We start from the raw sequence: 18906 nt of genomic DNA on the forward strand, positions 1-18906 counted from the left end.
TACAGGTGAAGGAACTGGACCCAAACTCCAAGGAATATAAACAGAGGTTTCTGGCTTCTCAACATTATCACCATCGTCAAACAATTGGTCTTCAAGAAACACAACATCTCTGCTTCTAATAATCTTCTTGTTCACTGGATCCCATAATCTGTACCCAAACTCTTCATGACCATATCCCAAGAAGATACATGCTTTTGCCTTATTATCAAGCTTGGACCTCTCATCTTTGGGAATATGAACAAATGCTTTACACCCAAAGACTCTCAAATGATTATAAGATATATCTTTTCCTCTCCATACTCTCTCTGGAACATCACCTTGCAGAGGAACTGATGGAGAAAGATTTATCAGGTCAACTGTAGTTCTCATAGCCTCCCCCCAAAATGACTTTGGTAACTTGGCGTGGGAAAGCATACACCTAATCCTTTCTTCAATGGTTCTGTTCATCCTTTCTGCCACACCGTTCTGCTGAGGAGTTTTAGGAACTGTTTTCTCAAGCCTGATACCATGGAACCTGCAATAATTCTCAAAAGGACCCCTGTACTCGCCACCATTATCTGATCGAACACACTTTAGCTTTCTGCCAGTTTCTCTTTCAACATTGACATGAAACTCCTTGAAAGCATCGAGTACCTGGTCTTTAGATTTCAAAGCAAAAGCCCATACTTTTCTAGAATGGTCATCAATAAAAGTAACAAAATAAAGAGCACCTCCAAGAGTTCTAGTTTGCATAGTACAAACATCAGTATGAACTAAATCAATAACATCAGATCTTCTAGATGATGGATATGTCTGAAATGCAACTCTATGTGTTTTTCCAACTAAGCAATGATCACAAGATTTAAGAGATGTACCTTGCAACTCTGGTAAGAACTGCTTTCTAGCAAGAGTTTGAAGTCCCTTCTCGCTGATATGTCCAAGCCTCTTATGCCAAAGATCTATACTTTCACCTTTTCGAATTGCATTAATCTCTCCTTTGTGTAGCTTAGCTTCCATGACATAAAAAGAGTTAATCTTCTTTCCTTTTGCCACAATTAGAGAACCTTTAGTGAGTTTCCATTTACTTTCACCAAAATAATGTGCAAAGCCCTCATCATCAAGTCTACCTGTAGATATCAAGTTAAGACGAATATCTGGAACATGCCTTACATCTTTGAGTATCAATTTGCTCCCAATACTGGTCTCCAAGCAAATATCTCCAATACCCACAATCTTAGATGTACCATTGTTTCCCATTCTGACATTACCAAAATCACCAGCAGTGTAAGATCTAAAGAAATCACCATGAGAAGTAACATGAAATGAAGCACCAGAGTCAATTACCCAATTACTGTCCTGAGCTACAAGGCTAACACAACCTTCATCACAGACAATAGTGATATTACCTTCAGCAGCAACTGTATTGGTCTCTTTTTCATTTTTCTTCATTTCATTTTGTTCTCGCTTCCAAAACCTACACTCTTTCTTCATGTGACCTAGTCTGTTACAGTGAAAACATTTGATATCTCTTCTAGACTTGGATCTTCCTCTATAACCATATGGATTTCTGCTATGACTTCTTCCACGTCTTTCTTGTTTTTCAGTAACAAATGCACCAGAAGAAGATTCACCCTGTTCTTTCCTTCTTGCATCTTCATTTAGCAAACTGTCTTTAACCATATCTATGGTTAGAGTCCCCTCTGGCGTGGAGTTACAAATAGTCACCACATACGTTTCCCAACTTTCTGGTAAAGAGCTGAGAAGTAATAATCCCTGCATCTCATCATCTATATTCATTTTCATAGCAACCAACTTGTTTGCAAGACTCTGAAATAGGCTTATGTGCTCAATAATGTTACCACCATCTTTATACTTCAAATTTACAAGCCTTCTGAGGAGAGAAATTCTATTTCCCACTGTCTTTTTCGCAAAAAGATTTTCTAACCTTTGCCAAACAACATCAGCTCTGGTTTCATCTGAAATATGCTCATGCAAGTTTATATCCATCTATCTTCTAATATAGGCAATAGCTTTTCTATGTTGAACTTCCCATTCTTCATCGTCCATAATAGAAGGTTTATCTTTAACCTTGATAGGCTTGTACAAATCTTTGCAATAGAGCAAATCTTCCATCAGACGCCTCCAAGTGGAATAATTTGATGAGTTCAATTTAATCATACCATCTGACTGCTCCATTTCAATCACACAAGAAAACTAGCACCAAACAACCTGATGCTCTGATACCACTTGTTGGGAAGAAACCTGTTAATGCGGAATAATTCTTTCCCTCTTTGTGTATCAAAATAGGTTCCTCATCAAAATACCAACTTGATATTCAAATGCTAATATCAATCAGCACAGCATAAACAATAGAGCAATAAATCAATCACACAGTGAGACCAAATCTTTTTCACGTGGAAAACCCAATATGGGAAAAACCACGGGACCGTAGTCCACCTCAAACTTCCACTATCAATAATGATGATAACAGGTTTATAGTAGGTCTTCTCTAGAATAACTAGAGGATCAGAATAACATCAAGAACATAGATCTCGGCTCAAGAATACCATATCTTCATCACATAGGTGGAGCTCCTCCAAAGAGAATTCTAGGTCTCACAGAGTGGATATCGCAGGAAAGTACCTTAGAGAGGGTAAACTGCAGATCAACACCGTTAGGATTGTAGAGTTTGCTGCAAGGATTCTCCACATAAAATTTGGGCCGAAATTGACAACGTTTGGCCACCGATCGTCAAGCAGAAAAACTCAGAAACCTTACTTTCTCTCTCTATTTCTTTCTCCACTTTTCTCTCTACACGCCGTCGCTGTTCACTGTGCACGTACCCTGCACGCTGCACGCTGCTCTGCGTTTTTCTTTTCCCTGCATATCCTAATTTGTCTTACTTCACCTTAATTAGTGATTTGGGCTCAATAGACCCAATTTGTCCAAGGGCTGGACCCAACAAGATCATTATACCTTGATGACCACCTAATGGTATAGTCAGATGTATCTATGATGATGACGTGACTTCAAGTTAAGATTGCATTGGTCTTAAACTTTGTAAGTGTCCAGGAAAATTTAATTGAAAGTAGCAGAAGAAAGTTCATGCATCAAACCATGATAGAAAATTCTAACTAAGGTTAATTTTATATATACATTCAGAGGCAGATGGTCATATGATCCAAAAAGATGATGTGAAATGTGATAGAAAAAGAAAACATGTTAGGTGATTCATAATCATCAAGAAAGGCTCATGGCAATATCGCTCTCAAGAGGTCCTTCCTTACTACTTTTCAACATGAAAGCTGCAAATCTCTGCCATATGCTCAACAATCCAATAAATAATATACAAAAAAAAGATATATAGAACCATTGTAATGCTAGACACTTGTCATTGACCAGTAAGTTGCTAGGTTGACTCATCGAAACTACTTGTTCTTGGACTGATTGATGAAATGGCTAAACAATTTCAATTATATGATATATCATACGCAGCAATCAAGCTGATGTTTTTGCTTTTACCTTCCAATCAACATATATTGTTTCTTAAGAGTATTGCAAAGACATAATTAGCACCCTTATAGTGTTAGAATCGAGACCATTTTTGGAGCTGTGACTTGTCGTCTAATGCTACGAAGATTCTCGGGACCCATGAACACATTGCATGTTGACACAAATCACGACCTTTCTTTTCATCAATGCCACCACCTACTGGACCAGGAAATGAAGAGAAAATCTCAGTAAATTTTCTGCTGCATGACAGTTTATCTGCACGGAGTTGAAACCAAATGTTGCCTTGAATGAAGCAGGTGTGAGGTGTGTCTTATATATACCTCTCTCTTTACAGTACAAGGAGAAGAGTTGGATCATCGAGAGAGCCCTGTAGAACCTAATGGATCTTTGCATGTCAAACACAGGTGAAAAGCACGAGATAAAGGAGTTCATGTAGGCGCAGAGAAAGCTTTGGTGTGACCCTTTCTACAGATCGAATGGAACATGAAACAAGTACGCAGAAACTACCTAAGGAAAGGAGAACTGAACATTCCTTCTTGTATATCTCGAGCTCGGCTTGATGACATGGTGGTTTAGAAGTAATGAAAAGAAGAACTCGGACAGTATCAACTCACAGACAAATAGGCACATAACAAGAACTTGGAGAGAGATCTACAGAAGTATTAAGTGTTTGGACTGAGAGAACGTTGATAGCTGCATAGTAATTTACTGCGACCAACTCTGAACTATTCCTTCATGCACTGATGCCAAAGGAGGGTAACATGTGCTCGCTCAGTTGATCTGACCTCCTCGCCCTTCGCTCGGTGGTGGCCTCCTGGGCCTCCTCGCTGCCTTGGTCTCGACCCCAGATCCATCTGCCTGCGTTAGATCTCAGATAATACATCACTAAGACACAGCTGATCACATGAAGAACAGACAAAGTCAACACGAACTACAGCGAGTCACAGAGAGAGAGAGAGAGATTACAGTGGGGTCCATGTCATTAGCTTGATCTCCCGTGGAAGGATCCTGAGCACCACCACCGTAGGAAACTGAGCAGCCCAGGCAGCGAGCACAGGCTCCCACGATGTAGAGCAACAAAGAGCAGGGATGATTGCCAAAGCTAAAGGATACTGTCGCAGGAGATCCTTCGGACATGCTGGATCTCTCTTGCCTTCCTTTCTCTCTCTCATGAAAACCCTTATCTTCTTCCTTTATGCGTCTCTGCCTCGGATGTGGTCTTTCAACGCCGCGCTATAACCTACTACAACCATGTACCGGGACCATGTTCAATGACCTATGTACCCTGTGCTTTCCCTTGCATGTCTTTGTCATTTGCAGACATATACATATATGTACGTGAATAGAATATAAGAGTCAACAGCATTCGTCCATCCAATTCACACTCACATACATATGTAATAGCTGACATCCAGTCAACCTTTGCGTGGACATGGTGATGGATTACTCGCAGTCAGGCGAGTGTTCCAATCCCTGCACAAACCAGTGGAAACATATGAATGCACACCCAAGCGATGTCGTTCACTTCCTGTTCTCATGAATGTATTTCTCTGTGTTGAATCCAGGAAGGTTTATATATACTAGACGTAGTTTGAATGTGTTAGGGGTGTATGAGTAAATTTGAGTTGAGCTTAGTGAATAGGTATGACAGGTGAAGGTCACCTAATCTGTGGAAGAAATGCCATGAGGTCGAAGGAAACAAGCACTACACAACACGAACACCTCGGCAAGCACACCTAACGCGATCTCTTTGGTATAGTTGTCCCTTGGAATGAGAATATAGTGAGGCAGGAGAATACTTCGGTCTCTATCACAAGAAGTTTACTTGGGTTAGGGGAGGAGAAATCTCTCTCTCTCTCTCTCTCTCTCACACACACACACACACACACACACACACAAATATGCCTTGGCTTAGACAAATGGATCTTCCAAGAGGGTTAGTGTTTGCTTTTGGAGAACACAGGCTATTGAATACACTGCATGCACGTATCTACGTCCAAGCATTATAAGCACACACGTTTGTGGAGGCGTTTCCTCCCCACGTGCTAGCCATGCATGGCCTTCCGGGGAGACGCTACTGCACACGCCAAGCGTGCAAAGATCGACAGAGATGTCTTCTGGTATTCCCTTGTACTCCTTAGAGAGTTGGTTTCGAGACACGGCGGCGGCACCTACACCATCGGCACCGCTCTTGAGTGCACCGTGTAGGGAGGACGGGAGACTCACCATGCATCTTCTCTCGTGGTCTCGTTTCGCTTGCTTCTACTCATGCAGGTGTCAGGAGGGAGCAGGTGGAGGTGGAGGTGGAGGAGGAGGCTTTTCCGGCTGCTGTACAACGCACATCGCATGAGCTGCATGCATGTGTAGGCCATGCAGTACAGTGTGGAAGTGGAGTACATAGACGTATTTTGTACGTAGATTTGTGCATGGTGTATATGTATGGGTGTACATATACGGAGTTGATGTCCCCTCCGTTACATTTTCTGCAGCAAGATGCTGATGTCACGTTATCTTCTTCATCAGATGGTTGTAACCCTCGTTGCAGATCTGGAATTGTTGGAACATTTCGGCAATGTTATCCTTACGTAATGCTTCGTTCATGGGAATTCGTCACTCCATCGTTTACTGTCCTTCCTCCTTTCTCTTTTGATCATACCACCACCACCACCACCACCACCCTCAATCAGAAATCTTCCCTACCCGCGCTGAAATCACCATAGACCGGCTCGACAACAGGGACCAACCAACAACTCGTACACAGAAGTCTACAGAAAGCTGCTGCGCTTGAAGCCAAGAACGTCTCACAAGTCGCCATCAGCCTTTTGTATTGGTTTCAATCATTCAATGTGGGAATAACATGGCTCTGAGACCGGAATTTAACTTGATGTTGTTACCACTGCCACATGTAGGGTGGTAAAGAACAAACGAAGGCTTGGAATCCTACCGAGTATTTTAAGATCTCCGGGTTAATGGTGACCGACATCCGCTGTTGGGTGCTGCTCTATTTGCTGCTGCTTTTAGTAGTCAATTGTTCTCCAAGTGGTCGACAAAGCGCATCACAGAATCCGGTTCTCTAAATCCCCTCATAATGAAAGAAAGAAATGAGAGTTCGGAAATGTGGATCAACAGCTGCCCTCTTCATCCCTGCCAAGTGTTCATCTCCGCTTCATCGTCAAACATTGCTTGGAACCTGTCTTCTCGATCACTCACAAAGGTTTAGTAATCAGGTTGTGTGGGTTCGTAGAACGAGGGGAACACATCAGAAAATCCCCATGCAATGATTCACTTGTTTCACTGGAGTATATGTCTTACTTCAACTTGCGTGGGAATCCATGTACAGAGAACTACACCAGGATGGATTTGCAAGAAAAGTTCCTTTTCTGAAGGAGAATTCAGGATCAAGAGGTCCTTTCCTTTACATATTATGTGTTCTGAGTTGCACCAGAGAAAAGCATGCCCTTTGTCTCTGTAAAAGGGAAAGGCACAGTGAGAGTTTGCACCCTTACTAAAAGGAGAAGGAAAAGGGGAGGACAGTGTTCCGAGTTAGATACCAAATGATGATTAAGAAGACCATTGCTACCTGTCTTTGTTGTGTCATTGCCTGCTGCTTAGCAAACTCTTAGCCTGTAATCACCCTAATAACTGTGATCCACCCTGGCCTTTATAATACTCCCAAGATCTCCATTGGCTGGAAGAACTAAGGCAAACAGTTCCCCTGCTATGGATGAAGAGGACATGATGGCCCCCTCTCTCCAGTATTTAATTCCTTGCATTTGGTGCCTCTCATTGTTTATTTCCACGAGGTTATGTAGCCTCTAATTATGGGCTTCAAGCTTGGTTATGTGCATTGTTTATTAGCGTTCAGCTTTGTCCTCTTCTGCAGCCTTCTCTCCAATGCAGAGAAAGCCGGGGGCCGCTATTCGTACCAATGGCATGTCAGGTAAGCGGGCGGGTAAGCTGTGTGGGAATAGTGTGAAACGTTATACGCGGCGGGTCGGATCCACCGTCGTTGCCTCCGCGCGGACCAAACCAACGGGCGATCTAGTCTCGCACGCGCGTGAAGTCGGAGGCCAACGGGAGCGCGAAACGCGTCCTCGCTACGCGTCGCCCGCCGAAGGAGCGGCGATCCGGGGAATGGAGCCGACTTAGGCATCGACACGTGGATGGAACCTCGAGTCAACTACGGACACGTGGTCGGACGCAGCGCGCGGGCGACGGGAAGAAAGGAGACGCCGTTGGCGACGCCGCCGGAAGCCGAGCCACCTACCCAAGCAAGTCAAGGGCCATGGCTTCTGGTACGGACCCCGGGTGGTCCTTCACCTGGCATCAGAACGCTCGTCTCTCACAGTGATGGATTTGGCTTCACTCGACGGCCATTAAGGAGGTGGGTTGCAGGGTCGGACGACGCATGGTCCAAGCAGGGGTGGGGTGGCCCGAAGGGGGGCTTGTCTTTTGCTGCCATCGCCATCGGAGGTCGAGTCGCCGTCTCTTTCCAGGAAAAAGGTCGCAACAGCGACCCCTTCCTTCCCGAACAAATATCAACTCGGTCGCATAACATCTGGGGGCCAATCGGCTTGGAATGCTCGTCTCTACTGCTCCGTGGCTCGGATTGCTGGATCCTTCACAGCCTCCTTCTCCGTCACCCGAAATGGCGTGTACGTATGTCTACATTTATGTGCAATTACTACTGGCCAATCATTGGTCGACAGCTATCGTTGTCTTCCAAAAGTTACTCTCTTTTATTTTAATTATTATTATTATTATTCGGAAGAAAAAAAAAAGAGAGAAAAGGACGTCCACGTCGGGACTCTTTTTGATGGGGCCCGCAAGCACCCGAGCCGCCGCCCCGACCAAACGGCGCGTCGCGTCTCGGTCCACACGAAGATAACGGCGTTTGCGCGGCTTCCGCGCCCGCCGTCGAGTCCGCCCGAACCCTAAATATAATACATAGTAATAATAACCACCACGGTATCGCCTCCCTATCTCTCTCGCTCGCGCCTACTCCTCCAAAAGCAATCTCCTTTCCGCTCCCACTCGAACGTGAGTTTGCGTCTTGCCCGTAGCCCCATCTCAATTTGCCCTCAAGCGTTTGGATCTCCTTATGGTCTGGTATGTGTGCTCTTCGCCTTTTTCTTGTTCCTCTGTGTTTGATTACCAAGTCTTGGTGGGTTCTTGCCCTTTTTCTTCTTGAGTTTCTTGTGTGGTTGACGAAAGCTTGTGACTTGAGGCCGGATTTTGTTCTAGGTGGCGTCTCTGAGTTGTTTTCTCCGTTTTCTTGTGTGTGGCGTTTTGTTCTATAATTTTAAGTGTTTGGTGTCTGGGTGACTGATTTCTGCTTTTCGACCGTTGGTTTCTCGTTCGGAAGGTCGAATTCCGGATCTTTCTTTAATTTGTTTTTGTAGATCTAGTCCTTCTGGGTGTGCCGAGAATTTTGGTTTCTTTCAAGCAAGGTAGGCTTTTGCCGTCCTTCTTGTTTATATTATGAGCGGGTTTATGGTTGAAGGCTTCGGGCTTGGTGTTATAAAGTACATGTTGAAGCTAGTCCTGGCTTCTCCTAACAGAGGTGGATCTGTGAACGTGTAGATCTTGAGAGATGTGAGACGTGGCCTCTCGTGACTCTCAAGATGTTCCAGATCCTGTTTCTGGAATATGTTCTCTATAATTTGAAGTTTTAGCTCTTAAACTTAGAACAAGACCACTTCTTGATCACTCTTTTTGAAAAATACAAATGCGTTTGTCTTAGTGATGTTGTCCTCTAAAAGGTAACATCTGATGTTTGCCCATGGTCGTGTCTTTTTGTAATTTGATTCTGGTCTCTCTACCTTTACATTTAGCTTAAGTAGGATTTTAGAGTTCGAAGTACTTACATGAGACGCGTGCTTATTGTGGAGCCATATCTTTAGGTGTAATTTGATCTATATGACAAAGCATCATTTCACTTTTAGGCAGATTAGTTTGAATTAGTAACTTTAGCTACATCCACTTTCCCATGGAATAATTACCTGTATTTACGGATTGATAAATACATTTGTAAGGGTTTTTTGATTTGTGAGATTACTTGTCATCTGGATTTGGAGTCTATTTGGTTTGTGTTGAGAACATATAAAGTGAGATGGTGCACAACCGATGGTGTCGGGTATAGCCTTTGAATTAGTACTTTGCAGTTGCTTGGTGGGTTATATAAGACTCCTAGAACGTATTATTTAATCAGGATTAGCATCCGTGAATTCATGAGAATTGATCTATGGCCGAAGTCTTGTTTTTTATTTGCATAATATTTTTTCCTTTGTCATCTGAATTGCATAGTCAAATAATCTGATCTTGCAAAACTGGACGTGACAGTGATGTTTGACCATGTACACATCTTCCTCACCATGTTTTTCTTTACGAAGCTTCTCAAATTTCTTGAAGAGATATCTGAATTGTTGACTGCGTTGGTTGCATACCTCATATTAGGTGGCATGCTTTTTAATGCTTTGCTATGTCATGCATGCTTGTTAGTTTGACTTTGGTTTATATTATTACAAACTAATAGAGTTAGCTAATTGCTGAAAACTAGCAATATATTCTTTTTGAGAATGCTTTTCTGGATCTGTCTCTTTTTGTTGCAGGTTAAATAAGGTTTGAAGATATTGCAACCTCCAGTAGGCAGCCAGTGAAAGTCATTTTTTATTTGATTTTATCCACTGAACATCGTCAAATCTTTAAATCCAGTAACTATTTGATTACATATTCTTCTAAATTGTCTCCCCAGAAAAAATGGATCGTGCTGATACGTCTGGCTTTGTCAGTGGTGGTAGTCATGAATTAAGATTCCATGCTTATTTCCATTTTATCTATATAGAATCTCTTATAAGGCTCCTTCAAGAAGACTGAACTGATATCCTCTGCCTGCAAACTTCTTCCTAATTCATTCACATCCATTTCCTGTGCACCTTGTCAGAGAGTATGAATCTTGACATGACTGATCTCTTGATGTATCAAAGAGAACATTTGGACAGCACTTCGGTTACACATGCTGGTCAGGTTTCAACTTATGGCCAGACCAACAACTTGAGCGACACAACGTTACGCATGGACAGCCTAGGCTATGAATTATGTGAATCTGGAAGGCCTGTGAATCTTCAGAACAATTCTGATCTCCGTACTCATGATGATGGCTGCCGCCTTGTCCTTGGACTGGGTCCAACTCCAAACTTCTATTCTGCTGATTACAACCCAACCATGCTTACTAAACCGAAAGAATCTGCCACTTCATTTAGCTGGAGTGTTTCTGGAGCTGATTTTGGGATGTTAGAACTTGGACTGTCAAGGGGGAGTTCAAACACAGTCCCAGCTGTCATACAGAATAGTCAGACTGAATCACCTTCAACTGAGAAAAGGATGCATGTTCCCATTGTTGACGAGGGTTCAACTTCTGCCAAGAGGAAATCAGGTGGCTATATGCCGACTCTTCTTTTTGCTCCAAGACTGGAGAATGTCAGTGGTTTCAAAACCCCAACTGAAGCTGGGAAACTGTTAGACGTTGCAAGTGATGGAACTATCCACCACCATCATCGTCATCATTACCATGTTCTTAATCATCAGTTTCAGTTCAGTCCTGAGACCTCTGCAGCAACGGATGGTTCAGTGGGTGGAACGACTGATCCATTAGTCACTGGCAGTCCAGCTGACCAGAGGGCCAATCACCATCAATCGAAGAAATGCAGGTTTAATGGCTGCTCAAAAGGTGCAAGGGGGTCATCTGGACTCTGCATTGCTCATGGAGGTGGGCAGAGGTGCCAGAAGCCTGGCTGCAATAAAGGTGCCGAGAGCCGAGCAGCATACTGCAAAGCCCATGGAGGAGGGAGACGCTGCCAGCAGCTTGGGTGTACTAAGAGTGCAGAGGGAAAGACAGACTTTTGCATTGCTCATGGTGGTGGTCGTCGGTGTGGTCATCCTGGGTGCTCCAAAGCAGCGCGTGGCAAATCTGGGCTGTGTATTAGGCATGGTGGGGGTAAGAGGTGCACAGTGGAAGGCTGCACAAAGAGTGCTGAGGGCCAAGCAGGGCGCTGCATCTCCCATGGTGGGGGCAGGCGGTGCCAGTATCAGGGATGCGGCAAAGGTGCACAAGGGAGTACCATGTACTGTAAAGCCCATGGTGGTGGCAAGCGGTGCATCTTTGAAGGATGCAATAAAGGGGCTGAAGGAAGTACTCCTTTGTGCAAAGGACATGGCGGAGGCAAGCGGTGCCTCTTTGAGGGCGGTGGGGTGTGCCCAAAGAGTGTTCATGGTGGTACTAATTTTTGTGTAGCTCATGGAGGGGGGAAGCGTTGTGCCATGCCTGGATGTACCAAGAGTGCTCGTGGTCGTACTGATTGCTGCGTGAAGCATGGTGGTGGTAAGCGGTGCACGTCTGAGGGATGTGGAAAGAGTGCTCAGGGAAGCACGGACTTCTGCAAAGCTCATGGTGGAGGGAAACGCTGCACATGGGCTATGGGGTGCGAGAAGTTTGCGAGGGGAAAGAGTGGTTTGTGTGCAGCCCATGGGAGCTTGATGGTCTCCCCAAGGGAGCACGAGGTTGGGAACGTTGGGAGCATGATAGGGTCAGATCTTTTCCGAGGAATTGTCTCAACTTCTACAGCACCAGGGAACAGAAAAGATAACGAGCTCTCTTCATCAGGAGTGAGCTCCTTGTCTGACTGCATCGAGTCCTTGGACAGCATGGGGAGTGAGCAGCATCTTATACCTCCCCAGGTGCTGGTTCCCCTCTCTATGCAGTCTTCCTCTTATGCCTTTGGGCTGATTGGTGGGGGCAGAGAGGAAGGAGAGAGCCAGGACAAGAGCTTTGGGCTGGTGATCCCCGAGGGCAGAGTGCACGGCGGTGGGTTGATGTCTTTGCTTGCAGGTAACGTGAAGAATGCTATTGGCGGTGGGAAGGTATGACCTTCATTTAGACGCACGGTACCCTCAAAACGCAGTTGCCTAATCGGGAAGAGGGATGTGGTGTAGAACAAGTTGTCTATATTATTGGTTGGTTCTCTGAGTCTGTCTCAAAAACTCTATAATCTTGTCTGGTTGGGTTGTACTCGCTCCACACGGTGTTAAAAGAATTGGAGTGTGGAAGAATTAAGGATCTGTGTCTAGCTGTTGTATGGCTTTGTAAGATTCCATTCCTCCAGACTTGCAGGCACCAGTTCTTATCAATAATTGCTGTATTAGGTGCTTCCAGGAAGTTTAGTGTCACTTGTGTTGTATGTGGTCTTTCATTGGGGTGTTTCTTTGGCACATTGTGATCAGTTCATGTCAAGGGAAGAAAAGTCAAAGAAAGAGGATTCACCTTCGCAATTTGTTTCTTGAATGATGCTCCTGATTTATTGCATCCACCTTTTGGTTTTAGCAGATTGTGAATTGCTGTGTTGTTTCCTTCCTGACCTTTTGTTGGCTGAGTCTCTATCTCAATCACATCTCCATTAGTTTAGAGTTTAGATTTGTGATCTAAAAGTTGTCAGTACAGATAGATTCTGTCTGTATGACATGAAGTCCCAAATGAAATGGTCACCAGTACTGTTGAATGCATCACCATTTGGGAATTGAGAGGAACGTGGAAGAATACCTTTTCAGAATAATTAATAATCTAATATCATGGAAAATAATTAAAAAATAATGATATTATGGGTTACATTTCTCCACCAATAAACAGAGAGAGAGAGAGAGAGAGACGCACTCACATGGACACAGACAGAGGCAAATAGAGAGAGACGCACACAGAAACAGAAGGACGGCAGCGGCCGCAACCAAGGAGAAAAGCCATAGCCTTTTCGTTGCTGTGTCGTCCCTGAAGTCCATTGTTGGTTTCCTTCAGATCCGTTGACTTCCCGACGACTAGGGTTCCCCGATCGCATCATCAAGTCTCGATCTTTTCCAGGTTTACCTCCCTCGAATTATCCGCGATTGCTGGATCCGGACGACCGCTGTCCTCAAGACTCCATCTTTGCTTCCTCCGGCGGCCCTGAATCGCCTCCTCGATCCTAAGGTGTTCTCTTGCTCTGTCGCCCGGATCTTGTGTAAAATATCTGCAACCGGGCTGATCAATAGAGGAATGTCTTCCACGTTGAAGTAGCAGGGATCGTGAGTTCGGCGCCAAAAGAGAAGCTTTGTTTCCGTGGTGCTGCGTCCCCGTCGAAGATGGTCTTCTGGGAAGGGTACGTGAGTGATGAGTTGACGGGCACCCTTGCCCCTATCGTGGTTTATTGGCTGTACGCAGGGATGTATCAGCTCTTGCCCCCTTTGGACCAGTACCGGTTGCACACGAGAAAAGAAGAGGAACAGAAGAATTTGGTGCCGCTGTCCTCCGTGATTAAGGGTGTTTTGCTTCAGCAGCTGGTTCAGGCCACGGTTGCAGGGCTGATGTTCTTGGTGAGTAGCTGAAACCCTTAAACAGTGGTGGCAGTTCTGATTGCTTGTTTTAGTAATCTTGTCCCATTTTCCATAGTAATGACTCGTTATCAGAGGTAAGAAATCTAACTCGTTATTAGCAGTAAGGTGGAAATGCGTTGTGTTGGATCTGAACCTTCCATGTTATGGTTATTAAGTTTGACATTTTACATAAATTGAAATTTATATATATCTTAGTCCCTTGAGATAGATTGCAAGGGTTGACATCTTCCATAACTTGCTATGAAATATGCAAGATGGTTGATGCATGTGCAAGTTTATAATCTACTGGTTGCAAACCACAAGGCACATATTGCCTGCAGGCTTCAGTAGCTGCATAACTTTTAGTCAAAATCCTTCTGAGAGGAAATACTTTTTGGTCAACCGGAAGTCAATTGAAATTGCTTCAGTTTATTGTAGCCAAATGTCATTATGATAAGAGGTGTACTCTTATGTGTCCACAAATACCAGTTAGGAGAATACCTGATGCTAAATCTTCAGTGCAGATCTATGGCCGCAATATATGGTATGCTTGTTAGGATATTTTGAAGTCATCATTTCAGTCCAACCGAAAGGGTGCCTTTTACATAATTTTATTTTTTTTGGTGGACATGGAGGGTGGGTGGAGGTACCTGCAATTCTTAATTGTGGAAAGAGTGTGTTGATGAATTATTTTACTGAAGCGCCCTTTTCAGTTCTTGTCGATAATCCTCATACTCAAAGTTATAAAATTAGGGAGTTTCAGCCATTTACCAATTACTATATTTTTTTGCTTAAGATGTTAGTTTATAAATCAAATATGGAGTCAGTTAGTTATGTATGTAGAATTATTTCATCAGAAGCAATGTATGTTGTCAGATTTTTATGAAATAAACTGGTTAGATAGAATCCTACCATCATGATGTGACCTCAGAGCCTATTGCTGGTCTACACTTTGTAGGTGAAAATTACTTGTCCCTCTAGCTCTTCATCCTTGGGTCGCACAGATTTTTGGTTAAAAAAGAACACTATGTTGAGGTGGTTTGTCTTTTTTTTGGCTGTTTTATTTTATCCTATGATCTTACATTTACTTTTATGAGTCTCCTGAGGGTTCTTTCTCATTTTACTTCATGTTAAATAACTTTTGTAATCATTCTTTTATTATCATTTTCCAAGACTGGTTCCGAAAGGAGTTGATTGTTTTACATAAGAAACACTTATATTAGTTCATTTCATAACATGGTATAAAAATGCCTTTTGAACCCATAATCATGCCTCTTTTCTAGGAATAGTACTTACAGTGTGACTGATGTGATCCGGAGACCATTCAATCCAGGAATACTTATCTTTGTAGAACTATGTGATATTAATCTAACTTGAGAACTGGAAGTGCAAGCTACGCAATCTAAAACTCTTGCGAATGGCTTGGAATTTTCATGTTTCACTCAACATCTTAGCAACTACAGCCACCTGCTATACTTTGAAGTGGTGTGTGGTTGCTGCTTACCATATAACGTGTTGAGACTTTCTTGAATTGGCAATATATGTGAATCTTATTCTGTGTGATAAACCCAGATGATTGCTTTCCTCAAGCGAGTGTGTGCTTTATATCTAAATATAGTCCTTTCAAGTGTTCTCTCACATCAGCTAATATACAAATTTGTGCTAGTTATAGTTTTAAGTACAAGGATAATTGGTGGTACTTGTTTGTTAGCATTACAATGCTTCATCACAATGTTAAACAATTGTGGTGAAGACCCAAGTGGGGAACTTTGTGTCTACTCATCGTTTCCTGTTCCGATATAAGAGACTACTTCTTGTAGTCACATAAACGTATGATCCATAACTACGTTCATTGACATGCACTATCTAGTTTCTTGTATGCAAGGGCTATAATGTGGCAGTCAACTTTTTGTTTTTTTCATATATGTAGAGATAATCTTAAAATAACATATATGACACCAGAAAACTATGATCTGATGGATTGTTATTTATCTGCAACCTCATACTGCAGGTTACTGCTAAGCCAAGCATAGCTGGTAGCTTAATCCAACCGCCTGTGCATGTCCAACTGATCCAGATCTTGGTGGCGATGTTCATAATGGACACGTGGCAATATTTCATCCATCGGTATATGCACCAGAACAAATTCTTGTACCGCCATGTCCACTCCCAGCATCACAGGCTGGTTGTTCCTTATGCTATAGGTGCTCTTTACAATCACCCATTGGAGGGCCTACTTCTGGACACCTTTGGTGGGGCCATCTCATTTCTGATCTCGGGGATGACGGCAAGGACATCTGTATTCTTCTTCTGCTTTGCAGTAATCAAGACTGTTGATGATCATTGTGGTCTTTGGCTGCCTGGGAATATCTTCCACGTCATCTTTCAGAACAACACTGCCTACCATGATATCCATCATCAGCTCCAAGGCACAAAATACAATTACTCACAGCCATTCTTCTCCATATGGGACAGGATACTGGGCACCTACATGCCATTCAGTTTGGTGACCCGCCAAGAAGGGGGATACGAGGCAAGAATACTAAAAAAGACTAGCTGACATGTTAAAAGATAGAGTTTGAAGTGGGTGTGCCGTGTGCATAACAACAGCAGTATCAGGTTTGTTGAAAGTTTACTCGGTTTAATCCTCTTGAAATTAGCAGGATGCTTAATCTGCTTGTTCTCTCATTATTTGACTAGTTTCTGGGCACTGTTCTCTTACCAGTGGCTTATAAGTTATATTTCTAGAAGTTCCGAGTTTTCTTGCATGTAAAGAATTATTCTTCAAGTTTTTTTTTTTTTTTGCAGTACCGACTACTGAGACTTGATTTCATGATGGTTTGTGAGTTTTTCTTATATCCGACGAATTTGGGAGCATAGTTTGCCTGTGCTAGTAATTGAATCCTGATATCATGCCATGTTCAAAAGACTGCATCTTATTAGTTCAGATCAAAAAGCAGGGTTTCATTTTTGACATGTAAACATAAATTTATCTCTCTTCCAAAGTGTTAAAATTCCAAATTCTACAATTTATGATCTTCCACTAGTGACAATCCTAATCGCAAATGTAATACATTAGTTATAGGTTTATCTTGTATTTTCTGTCAAAATGTATTCACATACACACAATGCACATTGTTTCACAAATTCAAATCTGCTTTGATAACCAAGGGAACTCTAGCACTATCACAGCATCCACATATAGGAGACTGAGATGTCAGCTTAGCACACTGTGAAGAGTTCATAAATGTGTTCCAAAGTTGGGCTGCCTCATTCTTGTATTCTTGGAGTATGCTTTCTAGTGGACTTCATATTTTCAGGAACAGTGTCCATTCTCAGAAACCTAATGCATGTCACATTCATGTCTACAAGGTAGTATGTAATTTGGTCCCAGAGCTGGATTGAACAATCATCTTGTTTATCAAATGTTATCATATGATAACTTACATGCCATCAACGAGACCCGATTCATTTTCTTCATATATGACTCATATCAATATTCTACCCTAGGCTGTGCTTCTCCATTTGTGACCCGTATGATCAGAGTTGGGTTTTTCCATTATGGCTAGTCAATTATCTCCAGTTTGTACAATTATACCAACTATTTTAGGATACTTGTGATCTCTTTTTTTATACGACTCATATTGTTCCGACTATTTAGAATTCCACTATATTGATCTTTTTCTATCATTGAGCTCTTTTTCCATCCTCATAAATATATTCCATATCTGTAATATACTAGGTTGTCAAAGAGAGACCTGCTAGGCTTCAACACCCCACTGTCCCTTTATCTTGTAGATCGGATCCTGATACCAGAGCTAAAACCCGGAACCCCAATATCAGAGTCCCTAGGTCGAAACCTGGGACTCGTTTCAACACATAACATAATCATGTTTGCACCAGCGTTCAACTTTGTCGGATGACCAAACTTGACCTCATTACTGAATATACTCTGTTATCTGCAGAGGCATGCTTTTATATTAGTCTAATGATCTCATTAGCATAGTCTGCAAATTTGACTGCCCCTGCTGAACATACTTCTCCATGTTGATGAACAATGCATCAACCTGAGATGCTATTCCCAGACATGTCGTCTGATATCAGCACATTGTTCACTGTACATCGACATGGATCAGGACACTCATGGCTGCGCCAGCGACCTCTGCAACAGTGTCACCATCTCACTCCTGTTGCTTAGATCTGTCTGCTGATTAACTTAGTTTGGCTTCTCTCCCTCCTTGTCAGAGAGAGGAAGAAATGGATTCTGTATACATTCTAGTGGGAATTGGCAGTACAAGAATCTTGGAGGACAAGGCAAACTTTCCTGCCATTATTAATATGCTTGTACGAGACACTGGGGATTACTTTCATCTCATTCTAAAGCCAATAGAATTGCCTGTTTGATTGTAGCAATATTGGAACCATGCAGTATCAGACACCAAAGGTTTTTTTCTTTTCCGAATAAGCCAATTCATTTGGGACCTTGCAGATTCATTCTTTTTCCTATTCGAAGATCAGCCCTTTGTCTTTGTGTTTTCACGTCCCGAATTCTTTGCGGATGAAGAGATATCAAGGGGGCTTATTACATCTATGGCATATCATCCAACATATCTGCCACAGTGTAGATGAAGAAGTTAGTTGTCACAAACATGCAGTGGACAAGGAAACCATGTTTTGTATTCCTTCTGCAATTCCTGAAGCTTCTTGTGTTGAATAAATCATGGTGGTGTTAGTTGTACAGGAAAGCTTTTTAGGATTCAACAGTGTATGATGTGAAAGGGCTTTCTTGATGTGGAGGAAAGAGAACTTTGTCATTAGCTGCATTATTGTACTCCCACCATAAGATTGTCTCTGGAGAAGCCAAAATGTGATGAGCTGTAATATGAATTTTCTCTGTTGGTGAGTAGTAAATTGCATGACTGCAATATATGTGACATGCAGTAGAATAGATAAACAAATCATTAGTAGACTTGAATGACAAGAACTTGTTGATGAGTAGTAAATTGCATGACTGCA

At 42.7% G+C, this 18906-nt stretch overlaps 2 protein-coding genes and 1 long non-coding RNA gene across 5 annotated transcripts; 2 read left to right on the plus strand and 1 right to left on the minus strand.

The window, feature by feature from the left end:
• Nucleotides 1-3925: 3925 nt before the first annotated feature.
• Nucleotides 3926-4991, minus strand: LOC135642028 (uncharacterized). The gene is made up of 2 exons (XR_010497855.1): nucleotides 4459-4991; nucleotides 3926-4350 (listed from the first exon to the last, which is right to left on the minus strand). It is a non-coding gene; the product is annotated as an uncharacterized LOC135642028 (long non-coding RNA).
• Nucleotides 4992-8444: 3453 nt separating this feature from the next.
• Nucleotides 8445-12819, plus strand: LOC135643293 (uncharacterized). Its single transcript, XM_065160081.1, has 2 exons — nucleotides 8445-8601; nucleotides 10104-12819. Exon 2 carries the CDS (start codon nucleotides 10441-10443, stop codon nucleotides 12415-12417), a length of 1977 nt encoding a protein of 658 aa, XP_065016153.1. The 5' UTR covers nucleotides 8445-8601; nucleotides 10104-10440; the 3' UTR covers nucleotides 12418-12819.
• Nucleotides 12820-13189: 370 nt separating this feature from the next.
• LOC103992418 (very-long-chain aldehyde decarbonylase GL1-9) lies at nucleotides 13190-18784 on the plus strand. Of its 3 annotated transcripts, none has more exons than XM_009412102.3 (3): nucleotides 13190-13507; nucleotides 13592-13890; nucleotides 15902-16640. In XM_009412102.3, the coding sequence occupies exons 2-3, from the start codon at nucleotides 13660-13662 to the stop codon at nucleotides 16448-16450; spliced, it is 780 nt and encodes a 259-aa protein (XP_009410377.1). In that variant the 5' UTR covers nucleotides 13190-13507; nucleotides 13592-13659; the 3' UTR covers nucleotides 16451-16640. The 3 variants fall into 3 exon arrangements, 2 of the variants coding, with proteins under 2 accessions (XP_009410377.1, XP_009410376.1); XR_672253.3 differs by adding an exon at nucleotides 18380-18784 and having other exon boundaries at nucleotides 13191-13890; nucleotides 15902-16509; XM_009412101.3 differs by having other exon boundaries at nucleotides 13191-13507; nucleotides 13598-13890.
• Nucleotides 18785-18906: the final 122 nt, after the last annotated feature.

The sequence above is a fragment of the Musa acuminata genome, chromosome BXJ3-7 (genome assembly GCF_036884655.1).
Source record: "Musa acuminata AAA Group cultivar baxijiao chromosome BXJ3-7, Cavendish_Baxijiao_AAA, whole genome shotgun sequence".
Lineage (NCBI taxonomy): Eukaryota > Viridiplantae > Streptophyta > Magnoliopsida > Zingiberales > Musaceae > Musa > Musa acuminata.